The following is a 16,003-nucleotide window of genomic DNA, read 5'->3' as shown; positions in this document are numbered from 1 at the left end:
TATTTTTTAACAGTAGGCAGACAGGAAACAGGGGTAGAGAGAGGGGGAGACATTCGGCAAATGTCGCCGGGTCTGGGAACTCGAACCCAGGACGGCCACTTCGAGGACTGTAGCCTCCGTATATGGTCGCGCGCTTAACCCATACACCATCAGCGCCGCGCCCTGAACTGGGAATATTAACATCAAGCCAGTGCAATATACTTTGTAAGAGAAAATTAAGTAAATATACCTCAGTACTATAGGTCATCCTCTTATTCACCTTCCATTGTCCTGTTTCTCTCGCACTCAGATATAAAGAGAGGATACACAGAAGTTTGAGCTGTATGTCACACAGGCTTATCTTTGAAAATGGTCATGCTTGTATCTTTATTGGATTATTTGCTGGTGTTTTGAATAAATACAAATGTCCTTTGTCCAATAACAAATGATACAAGGCTAAATGTGAGTTTGTGGCTGTACTTTGAATTTCATCCAGAAAGTAAAGTACCCACAGAGAACTGTGTAAATGTATATGTGGGTGTAGAAACAAAGAGAGAGTAGGGCTATGAGTGTTCACGTGGTCACTATGGTTCATGTACGGGTGACTAAAGACAGGATCTAAATGATTGCAAATACAACTACAGCTGCTGCTGTCTACATGTAGAAAAATATCATCAGAACATTCATAATAAGCTCCTAAAATACAGGTCGACAAGTACGGGTTTTTCTATTGCCAATAGTGAGCTTAAAAAACATTGTTGGCTGATAGCCGATGTCAGTAATTATTTTTTTTCTTTAGGACTTTGTTGTAATTCAAATGTTTTTGACCTTTGGTCTGAATTGTGCCTTTTTCTTTCTCCTGAACCCTGTGCCAGTAGCAGGCTGAAATCAGCTGGTTGAAGCTCTAATTCTATTATTCTAGTGGTGCAGACATCTAAAGTTTGCCACCAATTAGTGTTGTACTTTGTTTTTGCAGCTCCAATTCTTACAAGATTCCTCGTCGCAGTCAAAGAAGTTGAGGACCCAGAAGAGATGTACTTCATTTTAAAAGTATATTTACAAATCAATTGGACTTTTTCCTCAGTATTTTATCCTTTTATACCCATTCTCTTTGACAATTTTTAGCTTAGGATTAAGGTTACGGTTACTTACTCTACACAAGCCATAGGGAGAACATCAGAGGAGACAACACTGATTAGACAATAACCAGTCAGTAACTAAAAATATTCCCGTTCCTCTCACCCAAACTATGAGCCTCCTTCATGATGTCCACTAGCATCAGCTCCAGTCCAGTGTAATCAGCATTTTAAACATTAAGCTTCTCCACCATCTCTAATAACAGAGTCTGGGAGCATGCAGTGGACGAAGCGTACAAGAGTGTGTACAAACAGCCGGATCACAACAATAGTGTGTGTGGGGAAGAGCTCACAGTGGCTGTGTCACTACAGTGGAGAGAGATGTTCTGCTTCATATCATTTCTCTGCATCCTAGGTTGTGAACAAGCTGTCCTGATGTTCCGGCAGTCATGCACAGATTCATCACACGCAGCAGCTCATGTCAGTGCGTCTATAAACGGAGCACGTCTCCATTCGCGGAGAAGCAACCATTTCTTTTCAGAAGTTTGCACACAGTCTGATAACCACTGTCATTTGGGATCTAACTGTAGCCCTGTGACGGTCCGGAGGGCGGTGTGTTAACACAGCGGCAGCAGCATGTGCACTGTTGAGACCGATTGCAGATACTATAAAGTGGCAAATATTGCAGCACTATATATGATCTAAAACTTTTAAGTATTGCAAAAACGTAACAACAGAAGAAATCAATGAAGGGTCAAATAATTTTTATGGCACTTTTATAATTTGTTTTCATCCATGTTGATGTAACATTAGATTACCCACTGTGCATCTGCTGCTGAGCACGATGTCCAGGAAAATGAGTGTAAAGCTACACAGTGAAGTGGATGTGTAACACATGGTTCTGCTGTCAAAGTTCTGTAAGCAGAGAGATAGATCATTGAATTGTACAACAATAATGGAGGGAGCTGATTTACTGCAGTTGTTTCTCAGCATTATAACAGGGAATGTCTCACTCAGTGTTCTGTCTGGTTCTGTATACTTAGAAGGAGCAATGCCAAGCAGTGGGTTTGATTTTGAATAAAGCAAGTTTGATTGAGTCAACTTTTAATAACTTGTTTAATAGCAGCTCTCTCATTTTGTGTGTGTGAGTGTGTCTCCAATCCTCGCTTTGTCCTTTAGTGAAATATTCTCCTTTCAGAATCATTCCACCTCATTGCCGTGACATCCATCCTCTGTGGATGTGTACACTGAGCCTGAGCGAGGTAATAAAAACAGCAGCAGCTCTTCATGTAGGTGACCCAGACAGAGCTTTTGGCAAACTGCAAATTTCTTTCACCAACTGCTTTTATCTTGCCCGTTCCATAAAGGCCAGATTGGTGGAGTGCATGACTAATAGTTGTCCTGTCGACACGTTCTCCCACCTGAGCTATGAATGTCCGCAGCTCCTCCAGAGTTACCATGGGCCTCTTGGCTACTTCTCCGATTAATGCTCCTCTTTGCCAGCTTGCCATTTTAGATTACCGGTCATGCCCTGGTAGGTTTGCACCTGTGCCATACTAGTCCTGTGACATTAGCAAATATTATTTTCCTTTCACTTCACTATTATGCTGTACTGTTTGATGGTCTATCACATACAATGCAAATGAAAGTTTGTGTTTGTAATGTGACTAATTGACAAAACAGGCATGGGGTATGAAAACTGTTGCATGGTAAGATATATTAAACAGACAAACAACCTTATTGAGCAGTGGAGCACGTATCTGCTGCTATCCTCTGACACATGTCCTCTCCCTATCTATCTCTGTCTCACTGACACACACTCGACATTCAAAGCCGGGCTCTAATGGTTCTGTCTAATTACAGCCTTTGGTTTAACTGGATTCAGCCTGGTGGTTTTCAAAGGGGAGATTGCTCTCACTCCTGCTTCTCTGTAATGAGTAGTTATTTTATTCAGCCTGGCAGCCATCTTGTCTTAGTGATCCTTTTTTTACGCTGAAATGTAGAAAACATCAGGGACCCTGATCAGCTTCAGCTCTGCTAACATTTAGCTGCTTGCCTTAATTAACCAAAGACAGGGAAATGTTAGCATGTTAGTACTTGCTGTGACGATTTTAGCTTCAACACAGCTCCAATACACTCTGTGCACTCACAAAGCTGCATGCCAATTTAGCGTTCTTAATGGTGAGATGTTATTTTTAGTCTTGTGCTATTATAAGCTCTCGGGGTGAAATGGATATATTAATATAGGTTCATGTCCTCTACTGTCTATGTGTCTAAATGGCAGTGTATGTGCCTTACAATTAAAGAGTTGGCTGGGCTCCGTAATTGGAGTGGGAATCCAAGACGGGCCCCTGAGGGTCCCTGAGGCCCTGAGAAGTTCTGTCCTCTGGAAATGATTTACATACAAGAGCATAAAGAGCTTCTAGCTGACTGAATAGAAATGTTCTCGATGGTGTCATAAATGATACCCTTGACATCTGTACACTTTATGTAAGTGTACATAACACAAAATTAAAATCCACACTCTTAATAAATGGAAGAGATGTTTTGTCCTGTTCCATTTTAGGACTTCTTCAAGTTGTCCCAGCTTTAACTTACACTGGCAATGCAACTATGTCCAAATTGCACTCAGAAACTCAAAAAATACTACTGCTGTGGGTAGTTTAAGCTTTAATATTTGGCAGTGTTTGTATGGGATGTCATGCCTTCCCTCTTTTTGTTTTGACTCACTTTTGTTCAAGCCCTGTTATTAAAGAGTTCCTTAAACTTTACCACAATGAACTTTTTGTCATTTGACAGTCACAACCTTCAATGTTTTTTTGGGAATTTTAGGAGATACAACAACACAGTGCGGTGTAATTGCAAATGTATACAGTAGACGGGAGGAAAAGGATTCGTGATTTAGAAGAAAATCACCAGATAAAAGACAGAAAACTGTGGTGTGTATTTTGAATTCAGCTATCTTTACCCTGATGCTCCTAAATAAAACCCAGTGCAATCTCAGTATAAAAAAAACTGTTCTGGGAAGACCTCAGAAGTTTATTGGAGAACATCAGTGAACAAACAGCATCATGGAGACCAAAGGACCCAGCAGATAGGTCAGGTAGGAAGTGGTGGAGAACTTATAGCAGGACTAGGTTATAAAGCAATGTCTCATACCTAAACATCTCAGAGTTATCTTTAATCCATCCTCTGTTAATAGAAATAGTTTGGAACATTTGCAAACATGCCCACACATATCTGTTCTTCTAAACTGGATGCCTGAACATGGACAGCAATAATCAGAGAAGCAGCTGAGAGCCTCGTAGTAACTCTGGAGAAGCTGCAGAGATTCACAGCTCGGGTGAGAGAGTCTGTTAACAGGGCATATATTAGTGATTCGGAGCAATGATAAGAAGAAATCTGTTGGTAAAAGAAAGGTGATACCAAAGCACAGATAAGATCATAAATTAATATATCACCCTGACACACCATCACCATGGTAATAATGGCGGTGGTGGCATCATGCTGTGGGGATGCTTTTCTTCAGCAGGAACAGGGGAGCTGGAGAGAGTTGATGGGAAGCTCCAACCATCTTCCCACAGGACAATACTTGAGGAAAACCTGTTGGAGGCTGCAAAAGACTAGAGACCAGGTCAGACAGTCCACCTTCCAGCGGGACAATGCCTCTAAACATGAAGTTAGAGCTACAATGGAGTAGTTTAGATCATAGCATATTCATGTGTTAGAATGGCCCAGTCAAAGTCTAGACCTAAATCCAATTTGAATCCAAACCTGGAGGCTCTTTATCCAGTCTGACTCAGTTTGAGCTATTTTGCATAAAGATGGCAAAAATGTTGTAGCTTGTTGTTCGGGTACTTAAAAATCATTCAGATAATGCGAGGTGCATCTCAAGTCTTTTCCAGTCTTCAATCTGAGAAGTAATGTACGTTTTTCATTTTTATCATTCCTAATTATTAAATAGAAGTTAATGCTTTCTCTGTGTTCTGAGAATGTGTGATAAAAACCTTTAAACTATAAAAACTTACAACAATAGATTTGACTGAATTAGTGACACATAATGTATTGTTTTTGTCAGAATCACTGTTTTAGCAAATTATGCAAAGAAAAGTAGGTTTAAAGAACTGACGACTGCTGACGTCTAAAAACACACAAGGAGGGAGCCCTGCCATTGAGATCAAAACCGACATCTGCAATTTTACAGGCAATTTTAGACAAGGCAAGTTCAATACAGAAACACGGTAAGCCTGATTATTTTTTTAAAACATGACTGTTGGAGGGAAAAAAAAGGGCATGATGCCTCATTTCAAACATGGCCAGTGATTAATGATATATCATGGCTAGGCTTTAATATTACAATAATTATTTATGTAACTCACAGCTGTGTTTGTCTGATAGCTTCAAATGTTTGAGAGAAAACAAAAACTGGTCAAGAATTTTGTTTCACCATGAGGCAGAGCAGGGAGACTTCTAAAGTTGAGGATAGGGTCTTGTTCCTCCAATGCCTTCTACCCACAATGCACCTGTCATTATAAAATGAAACTTTATGTTATCAGCCTGCCCTTTTAATACATCAGCTTGCAGAGTACAACACAAACTGCCCACTTTGACTCTTCCACCGTATTTCACTTAGTGTAAATAAAAGTTCCTCTTGGCCAATCCACTGCGACTTTATTTAAATATTTCTATAATAGACATGGGCTGGAAGGGGGTTATCCAGTAACCTGGAGTAAAAATCCCACAGTTGCATGTGTTTTGTAGAAAAAGGGAAATGTAGTAGCCCTCTTTCAGCCAACTGATGGAAGGGATGTCATAAAAAACTTCAGGATATTTTTGCAGTTTTAAATAAAATAGGAAAAAATTAAAGTGTGACATATCATTCATTGATTGAACAGCTCCTGTATTTAAGGCCCTTGTCTCCTGAGCCTTCCAGTTACTATTCAGTGTTCCTGCTAATGATGAACCTATAAACATTAATAAAGTCCAATTTCAGACTGGTTTGTAGTTGCATAGATCTGAATTTGTATTCAATCAGCTAATCTGAATTTGAATTTCACACCTTGCCCAAATCTTCAGTAGAAATAATATCCAATGTTGAATATAAATTGAACATGTTAACCACTTCCTCTTCCTCTAAAATAGTATATGCCTTAAGCAACTCTATAAATACATAATATTGAAGCCACTTTCAAAATTCATGCAGTTCATTAGGAATATTCTAATTGGATTTTGATGTAGGATTCCATCTGAGTTTGCTGGTAGCTTATTGAAGGTTTTGAAACCATTAAAACTATTTATGTTGAAGAGTTATTTTCTGATACTAAAGCCTTGTCTTACAGAAGTCTCAATTAAGTTACTGGCTGGAAATCTTTATTATGTCTGATGGCTGTGGACCTCTTCTGTGAGACATACAGTGAGTCGATTAAATCAGATTAAATGAAAAATTAATGATTCCTTCGGGGGGGAAATGAGTCACTGCTGCTGCACAGGATTTGCTAAAGTTATAGTTGGGACATAAGATTGAGCGTAGCATTAGTTCAGGCAGGAGAACCAGTCAAGCTTAACCCACATACGCGCAGCTGATTTTAAAGCAAATCTTCATCGGGTTATATTTTTCCTTCCCTTCATGACAGTTAGTTAGTTGGTTAATCTAACGAAGCACATTCTGTTTAAACTGATCCTGCATTTACTAAGGTTTCTACAGGTGTGCATATTGGGAAAAGACAAAAATCAGTGCCGAACCAACAGCATCCATTCCTCAAAATTAGCTTCTTCAGGCAGTTGCCTCAGATCGCAAAAAGACAGAAGTGGTAAGTTGCTAAGATAAGCAGGGCTTCTCCTGCAACCACAGAGGAAATCCAGCTCAAACTTCTGCTACAGTCTCCAAAGAATCCTTCAAACCAGATCCTCCCATGTTGCTCTCCAACGCAATGTTTACAGTATTGAAGGAAAATGTTACACCTTGAAATTGACTAAAAAAAACAGAATTGGTCAAATTTTAACTTGAATGGTGACAAACAGGTTGGAAAATGAATTTTCCCTTTCAGTGATCACACCATACTGAGCACTATCAGATCAAACTTGCAACACTTTTGAATGTGGAGGCTGTTACTGAGTAAAGAAGACTCAGTTAACCATTTCAAATATTTTAAATCAAAACAGTGTTATCTGTTAAGGCTGCGAGAGAGTTACGCTAAGGGTGTGCATTCTCTAAGGATTCAACATGAGACCAAATTGTTAGTAATGTTAGCCATGATAATCTCTAATAGATATGTCTTTGTTTTAAAATACCAGACACTGCCTTACAGAGACTGCTTTATGTCATCTCTGAACCTAATCTGACTAATTAACCAAATAAAAAATATTTTCAGTCATGTTCTGAAATCTTCTTATTTTATAGTTCTTAAAGAGAATTTTGAATTATCCAAAATTGGTGTTAGCAATCTGAAGATTTGAAAACTTTAAAGATTGGGTATCTGCATTGCTAGCTGAGTCCACTCTGAGGTTCCATCTTGAACAAATATAGTTTCAATATAAGTTGTGTGAGCTCTTTCCTCCTTGACAACCTTTTTGTTTGAAAAGCAGCTTACACCTCACACATACATCACAGTATTCCAAGATAATTATTCAGCCCTGTAAGTATTTTAGCTTTAAACTGAACATGCCTGCAGTTTGCTTTAGTTACTAAATCTTCTGAGGAGGAGTCTAATTAGTCAGCAACAACATTCAGTCTGTAACATGACATTACTAAAGTCATTGTATTTTTTCCACCAGTGAGGATACAGTACTTATTAAAAATACATGGAGGGACATTAACAGCCAGCGGGGATCTTTTCATTAGTTTATCTCAGAGGTAACACTGAGCCAGGGGGGATTTGTGGGCCTCTGTAACTTTGCAGACGTCAGAGTGGTTGCCATGGTAAGGACTGCTGTCCTATGGGGATGGAGACGACGCAGCCGGTAGCATCTTGTCACATTCACCTGTGTTCAAGTGGGTTTTTCTGTGTAAACAAGCAGCTGGATCAGATTACCTTGTAATCTACACCCTGCAGACAAGGAGCCCTTTACTGATTTCAGCTGAGTAAAGGCTGATCCCAACATTACACTTATAGTAAGACTAATGTGTACAAAAGGTTGTTGTGCCAAGTGACACTAAAGAATCTTGACAGTCATCTGACCAATTGTGTCTTATTTCAGTCTCTAGTGCTGTTATGTCCCAGTTTTCATGGCCATTGTGAGTAAATAATTAATATTTTTTGTTTTTAGAGCTCTAAGAAAATCCTATTCCCATTTTAAAAAGCTGTAGTGTGATTTTAATATGCTGTTTGTTCTTGGAGAGTAATTACCCATTCTTTTAGACCACAAAATGAATCTGTAGCCCAGATTTGCCCAGTTTTTATCAGTTTTTTCCACCATGTTTGTACATTGTTCTTTTTGTGTTTTATTAAAATGATTACTCAGTTCTGTTCCAGTTTTATTGTTTATCCTTCATCTCTCCATAGTGGTGACTATTGTCTGTGTTTGACATTTTTCAAAGTGGTTTTCTCAGAGACGAGGCTGTTTAAATCTGTCAAACTACATGAGACAACAGCGGATTGTTGGAAGTGGAGTGACTCAGACTGTAGGTGGCAACATAAAGTGGAGCTTGACGCATTATAATGAAAAAGATTGATTTGGCTAAAATCTTTTTTTTTTTTTTACTTTTTGGTTTGAGAAAAAATGTTCTTGTTCTTTTTTGACCGTTGCATATTTCCTGTTATCCATTCTGCTGCAGTGTTAAATTAATAAGTCACAATCCAAAGTAGAGAATGTAGAGCATCAGAAAGCAGTTAGTGCTTTTTATACAAGCCTGTAAGTGTTAAGATTTTGCAGCAAGTGTAAATGAAGTTAACTGTTGTGTAACTATAAACTAAACCTACACACACGGGCTGATATGAGATTCTCACCATATGAATATCTTCAGTAAAAGTACCTACCACATTTTCACAGTATCGTGGTATTTACAAAAACTGCGAAACAAAAAAACTTGATGCCAACATGATATCACTTTTACTGAAAACAGAAAAGATACAGTTGTTTCTATTGCTGCTACAGTAACATATTGGTTCTTAAAGTTATATTTATATCATGTATTTATTCAAATTTCCATACAAAGAGTTAAGCATAAATGTGAAAAACCGCTACATTTGGTAGTAACTTTTAAGTGCCTATTGGAAGTAGATTAACACAAGTATAACTAGCTGATATTGGATGGTTTAGTAGTAGGGCTGTATGTCTGGATAGCTGGCCTGCAGTCAGCAGCTTGACAAACATGCTGCTTTTACTTATTTTTATTTTTTACTTTTTTTAAACCTATTTTTCATGATTTGCATCATCTAAAGAGTGATGGGCGACCCTCCTTTAGTTTCCACACCAAGCCTGTCTTAGTGGTAGCTACTAGAAATACTTCAAATTTCTCCCAATTGTGAAAATGCCAATTTGCTCCCTTTTCTTGCCTTTCCCTTTCCTTGGTAATTCAGCTTTCAGTTTCTATGTTACTTGGTTTTAGTTTTATTTACAAATATATTAGACAGTATTAAAAACCCAGACTGAGTGGAGAACATGGCTGTCAGATAATGTCCAACACCTACACTGTGACACCCTTGCATGCTCTGTGGTGATGTCCACAGAGCTTGTGGCCTCAGCCTAAGTTTTGGCTTTATTATAAGTTCAAAGATCCTTCAGTGTTCCATATCTCTCATTTGTGCTTTACTGTCTGGGTGGAAGAGCAACAATAAGATGGAAAAGGTTGTCTGAAGAATAATCCACTGTCTGCTTTATTTTCCCCACGAGGCTCATTTAGTGTAATCAAATGTTTGTGTGTCTGGTAGCATGGAGCTTTGATTCTCATCACAGAGTATGTGTTATGGTGTGTGCCGTGGGGGTGTCTGAACACCTACGCAAATATGTGTGTTTGCTCGGGGTGTGAAAACGGTAGCGGTGCAGGGCTGCAGGAGATGCATTACGTCACCGTGGCAGCTGGCCTTAATTACTGCTAACTATAGATGGAGTAGAGGGAGCGGAGAGAGGAAGGAGAGAGACGAAGCAATGAGAGTAATTAAAAAGTCTATTTGAAACCATGAGATTAATACAGCAATGAGATTTGTCTAATAGCTTGTACAATACTCCAACTCACATGCTGCACTTTGTGCATGCAAATGCGACAAAGCCTTGGTTTTGTGTAGCTCAGATGGATAAATGGGCTGCCCCACATTGAAGCAAGTAGTAAATTAATAACCCAAACTGACCTAATTAGTGGAAGACTCATCTCAGTGGTCGATGAGAGACAACACATCAACCTTCGGTTCTGTTAACATTCGGTTCTGTTAACATCCTACCTTTTGATTTTTAAGTGTTTGTTGTTGATACAGTTCTTTATTTGGGCTGGTTTGCTTTTTCACCTGAGAGTTAAGTCAGAGCAAGATCTTTATGAACATTTCATCCAGTTAATGTTTGATCCTCCTTGTTTTGTTCAATTTAATCACACAAATATTATTTATCCCAGTTTCCCTGCAAACAGATGCCCCAATATCAGCCCATCTAATTTATTAACGTTGTTTTAAATAACAAGCAACAATTTTGAATGCTTTACAATCCTAATCATCTAATCTCTCATCCAAACCAGCAGCTGGAAAAAGTGAGTTAAACACAACATTTAGAGCAAGAAAGAAGATTTTAGGAATTTATTAATACCGATATAGATATTAGGAGACCAAAGTGTTCAAGAACTCAGTTAGAAATAATGTTTATGGATTCAGGTGAAAATAATCAGCTGTAAGCAGCACATTTACCTCCATAAATTCCAGGATGGATGGTTTTAAAATAATCTGCAGGAAGATGAGAAACAGTCAGCTTGTGTTATTCTGATGCTGGTCAGACATTTTATTAGTGTTTTTACTGTTGTCTGTTTCTTTTAAACATGACAGATCAAAAATGAAACTGAACTCTGAAGTTTTAAAGATGGAGCTTACAACATTTTGATCGGCTGCTGTTACCCCATGACTCCGCCTCTAGTTCCTAATAAAAGTGGAAATTAATATTTTTCTTTTGAAACAATAATCAATCTATGAAAATTTTTGGGACTTTCATATTGTACTTATGTCATGAAATGCTTCCTCTAGTAATATTTTAGAGAATTTAAGGAGACACATTTGATTCTTAAGTAGTTTTTGAATCAATGCTGTCAAATACCCAGAATTCATTGTAAGGGACAAGCCATTTAGGCCTGAGTGCTTCTGCAAGCAAGTTCTAATCTGACCCTATTGAAAATGCGGTCGACACATGCTGGGTTGGCAAATGCATGTGATGGGTGCGCTGGGAGGGGCGGAGCCAGGGAAAGACTTCCTAGTTTGAGCTTGGAACCTGTTGAAACTGCTTGTAGTTCTAGTTATTCTTACTGTGTTTAAAAATAAGGTTCATATCATATCATATTAGCCTCATATCATTATTGCCTCAGTCATATTTCGACAAATATGACCTAGGCAATAATGCAATGAGGCTAATTGTCATCTTGCTTTTTTAAATAAAACTTGTAAAAATACCTTTTTATTGGCTGTATTGTATAGTATCTCCACTGTTTCATGGTAAACATATGTTTTGTTTGTAAATAACCAGCTGCAAGCATTTAATAAAATTAATTAGTTTCCTTGAACCGCCACCTTAACGTGGTGGAGGGGTTTGAGTGCCTGAATGATCCTAGAGGCTATGTTGTCTGGGGCTTAAATGCCCCTGGTAGGGTGCCTCATGGCAAACAGGCTCTAGGTGACGGGTCAGACAAAGAGCAGTTCAAGACACCCTCATGAGGACTAAACGATCGAGGCACGTGACGTTGCCCGGTATGGCGGAGCCAGGGTCCCGCCCTAGAGCCAGGCCTGGGGTCGGGACTCGTCAGAGAGCGCCTGGTGACTGGGTTGCTCCTCGTGGGACCCGGCCAGAGGATTGGGCGGCAGACGAATGTGGAGACCTCGGCGGCCCGATCCCCGGATGCTTAGGCTGCCTCTAGGGACGTGGAATGTCACCTCACTGGGGGGGAAGGAGCCTGAGCTTTTGCAGGAGGTTGAGAGATATTGACTAGAAATAGTCGGGCTCACCTTCACGCACAGCTAGGGCTCTGGAACCCATCTCCTCGAGAGTGGCTGGACTCTCTTCTGCTCTGGAGTGGCCCACGAGGAGAGGCGGCGGGCTGGGGTGGGTTTGCTTGTTGCCCCCCAGCTCAGCCGTCTCGTGTTGGGGTTTACCCCAGTGGGTGAGAGTGTCTCATCCCTGCGCCTTCGGGGTGGGGATAGGTCTCTGACTGTTGTTTCGGCCTACAGGACGGGCGGTAGTGCGGAGTACCCGGCCTTCTTGGCGTCGCTGTCGGGGGTGCTGGATAGTGCCCCTCCCAGGGACTCCATTATTCTGCTAGGGGAATTCAACGCCCACGTGGGAAACGACAGTGACACCTGGAGAGGCGTGATCGGTAGGAATGGCCTCCCCGATCTGAATCCAAGTGGTGTTTTGTTGTTGGACTTCTGTGCTAGTCACGGATTGTCCATAATGAACACCATGTTTAAGTGTAAGGGTGTCCATCAGTGCACTTGGCACCAGGACACCCTAGGCAGAAGGTCGATCATCGACTTTGTTGTCATATCGTCAGACCTTCGGCTGCATGTTTTGGACACCCGAGTGAAGAGAGGGGCTGAGCTGTCCACTGATCACCACCTGGTGGTGAGTTGGATCTGCTGGAAGAAGAGAAAGCCAGACAGACTTGGCAGGCCCAAGCGCATAGTGAGGGTCTGGGAACATCTGGCAGAGCCCTTGGCCAGGGACGTATTCAACTCCCACCTCCGGGAGAGCTTTGACCAGATTCCGGGGGATGTTGGAGACATAGAGTGCGAGTGGACCATGTTCTCCACATCTATTGTTTGATGCTGCTGCCTGTAGCTGCGGCTGTAAGGTCTGCGGTGCCTGTCGCAGCGGCAATTCCCGAACCCTGTGGTGGACGCTGTCAAGCTGAAGGAGTCCTATCGGCTGTGTTTGGCTTGTGGGACTCCTGAGGCGGCTGACGGGTACCGTGAGGCCAAGCATGCCGCGGCCGGGCTGTGACACAGGCAAAAACCCGGGCCTGGGAGGAGCCAACTGGTAGTCCTTCTCCATGGCCTCGAAGCGATTCTGGCAAACTATCCGGCGCCTCAGGAGGGGCAAGCAGTGCTTCGCCAACACTGTTTACAGTGGGGGTGGGAGGCTGCTGACCTCGACTGGGGCCATTATCGGGCGGTGGAAGGAGTACTTCGAGGATCTCCTCAATCCTGCCATCATGCATTCTCTGGTGGAAACAGAGGCTGGGGACTCGGGGTAGACTCTTTCATCATCCAGGCTGATGTCACAGAGGTGGTTAAAAAGCTCTGTGGTGGCAGGGCTTCGGGGATGGATGAGATCCGCCCTGAGTACCTCAAGTCTCTAGGTGTTGTAGGGCTGTGATGGTTGACACGCTTCTTCAACATTGCGTGGTGGTCGGGGACAGTGCCTCTGGAGTGGCAGACTGGGGTGGTGGTCCCCCTTCATAAGAAGGGTGACCGGAGAGTGAGTCCCAACTACAGGGGGATCACACTCCTGAGCCTCCCTGGTAAGGCATACACCAAGGTATTGGAGAGGAGAGTCCGGCCGATAGTCAAACCTCGGCTTCTGGAGGAGCAGTATGGCTTTCGTCCTGGCCGTGGAACACTGGACTAGCTCTATACCCTCTACAGGGTACTCGAGGGTTCATGGGAGTTTGCCCAACCGGTCCACATGTGTTTTGTGGACCTGGAGAAAGCATTCGACTGTCTCCCTCGTGGTGCCCTGTTGGGGGTGCTCCAGGAGTATGGAATCAGGGGCCCTTTATTAGGGGCCTTCCGGTCTCTGTACAAGCGGAGCAGGAGTTTGGTCCGCATTGCCGACACTAAGGTGGACCTGTTCCCGGTGCATGTTGCACTCCGGCAGGGCTGCCCTTTGTCACTGGACCTGTTCATAACTTTTATGGACAGGATTTCTAGGCGCAGCCAAGGGCTGGAGGGGGTCTGGTTTGGGGACCAGTGGATTTCGTCTCTTCTTTTTACGGATGACGTGGTCCTGCTGGCCCCCTCTAGCCAAGACCTACAGCATGCGCTGGGGCGGTTCGCAGCCGAGTGTGAAACGGCTGGGATGAAGATCAGCTAGTCCAAGTCCGTGGCCATGGTTCTCGACCGGAAAAGGGTGGCTTGTCCTCTTCAGGTTGGAGGGGAGTTCTTGCCTCAAGTGGAGGAGCTCAAGTTTCTCGGGGTCTTGTTCACAAGTGAGGGAAGAATGGAGCGGGAGATCGACAGACGGATCGGTGCGGCTGCCGCAGTAACGGGGGCATTGTGCCGGTCCGTTGTGGTGAAGAGAGAGCTGAGCCGAAAAATTAAGCTCTCGATTTACCGGTCGGTCTACGTTCCTACCCTCACCTATGGCCATGAACTTTGGGTCATGACCGATAGAACGAGATCCCGGATACAAGCGGCTGAAATGAGCTTCCTCCGTAGGGTGGCCAGGCACTCCCTTAGAGATAGGGTGAGGAGCTCGGCCATCCGGGAGGTGCTCGGAGTAGAGCCGCTGCTCCTCCACATCGAGAGGAGCCAGTTGAGGTGGCTCGGGCATCTATACTGGATGCCTCCTGGACGCCTTCCTCGGGAGGTGTTCCAGGCACGTCCCACCGGGAGGAGGCCCAGGGGACGGCTCAGGACATGCTGGAGGGACTATGTCTCTCGGCTGGCAGCAGAATGGACTCGGCTGGGAACGCCTTGGGCTCCCCCTGGAGGAGCTGGAGGACGTGTCTGGGGAGAGGGACGTCTGGGCGTCTGCTGAGTCTGCTGCCCCCGCGACCCGGTCTCGGATAAAGTGGAAGAAGACGAGTACGAGTACGTATTAATTTTCAGGTAAGTATAAGTAGATTGTCTCAACAGATGATTTGCTCCACACAGTCTAGTCTTACAGCCAGCTCTGGAAAGCAGGTCATACATGTTCAGAGGCTGAGTCATGTGATTGACAATCTAAGTCGTGTTACTACAGATATTTGTATATTTAAAAAAATCTATTTTGCTTATCTTTTCTCATTTCTTTTTTCATTTTTTATCTATTTATTTTTGTGGCACTTCTGGCCTTTATTTTGTCTTCGGGTCAGGACTGGGACCTAGAACAGTTGTGTCGAGGACAGAGGCCACCGTACATGAGTCGCTTGCTCTACCCCTGCGCCACTGCTGCGTCCCAGTAACATTAGCATTACCCAACAATTGATTATGTGTTACAATATTACTGGTTCCCTGTGTTTGTTCCTGGTGTCAAGGATAGAAGGACTGATCACATATTTAACCTGATTTATACTGTGCTGACTGAGCAGAACTTGAATGAATGTTAATGAGGTATAATATGTAACAACTGTGGAGCTGAAGTTAAAGACTCGCATCTCTTGATTCCTTTTAAGCACAGGTCCACCTACACATGTGCGCACAGAGCAATGCTCAGACATTGTCAGCACTGACATTTCCATTTTTTTTTGTCCCTCTTGCCTAATTAGCCGTTCTTTCCCCTTGCCTGCTGTCAGCCAATCAGCGAAGGCCACTCATTACCAAGGCTTTGTTTCAGGGTCTTTGTCAAATGAAGAATGAATGTGTCAGTTCAATATAACCTCAGCAGTAAGTTTTGCATGACCGCTCCCCCTCACTGCTGATCCGAGATTCAGCTTCGCTCGCTATCATGTCAGGGCGCACTGCATTGGACTAATTGAAATGCCACGCTGTTCTTTTATTTTATGTCTTTGTCTTCCTATTGTTTTGTTTTTTTTCTCTATAGTTCTGGATGTCTGCCTTGGCCACCACCATTCCAGTGCCCTGTGGAGCCTTCATGCCTGTGTTTGTCATCGGTAATGATCTATT

At 42.6% G+C, this 16,003-nt stretch overlaps 1 protein-coding gene across 9 annotated transcripts in view; it reads left to right on the top strand.

Moving 5' to 3' along the window:
• LOC124883862 (chloride channel protein 2-like) overlaps nt 1-16,003 on the top strand; it is a 231,731-nt gene that overhangs the window by 156,450 nt on the left and 59,278 nt on the right. For all 9 annotated transcript variants that reach the window (XM_047391271.1, XM_047391276.1, XM_047391272.1 and 6 more), the window contains one exon: nt 15,921-15,990. In XM_047391271.1, coding sequence (XP_047247227.1) covers nt 15,921-15,990 — 70 coding nt within the window. The remainder of the gene's footprint in view (nt 1-15,920; nt 15,991-16,003) is intronic.

The sequence above is a fragment of the Girardinichthys multiradiatus genome, chromosome 18 (assembly GCF_021462225.1).
Source record: "Girardinichthys multiradiatus isolate DD_20200921_A chromosome 18, DD_fGirMul_XY1, whole genome shotgun sequence".
NCBI classification, from domain to species: Eukaryota; Metazoa; Chordata; class Actinopteri; order Cyprinodontiformes; family Goodeidae; genus Girardinichthys; species Girardinichthys multiradiatus.
This window is presented reverse-complemented; position numbering and strand designations above follow the sequence as displayed.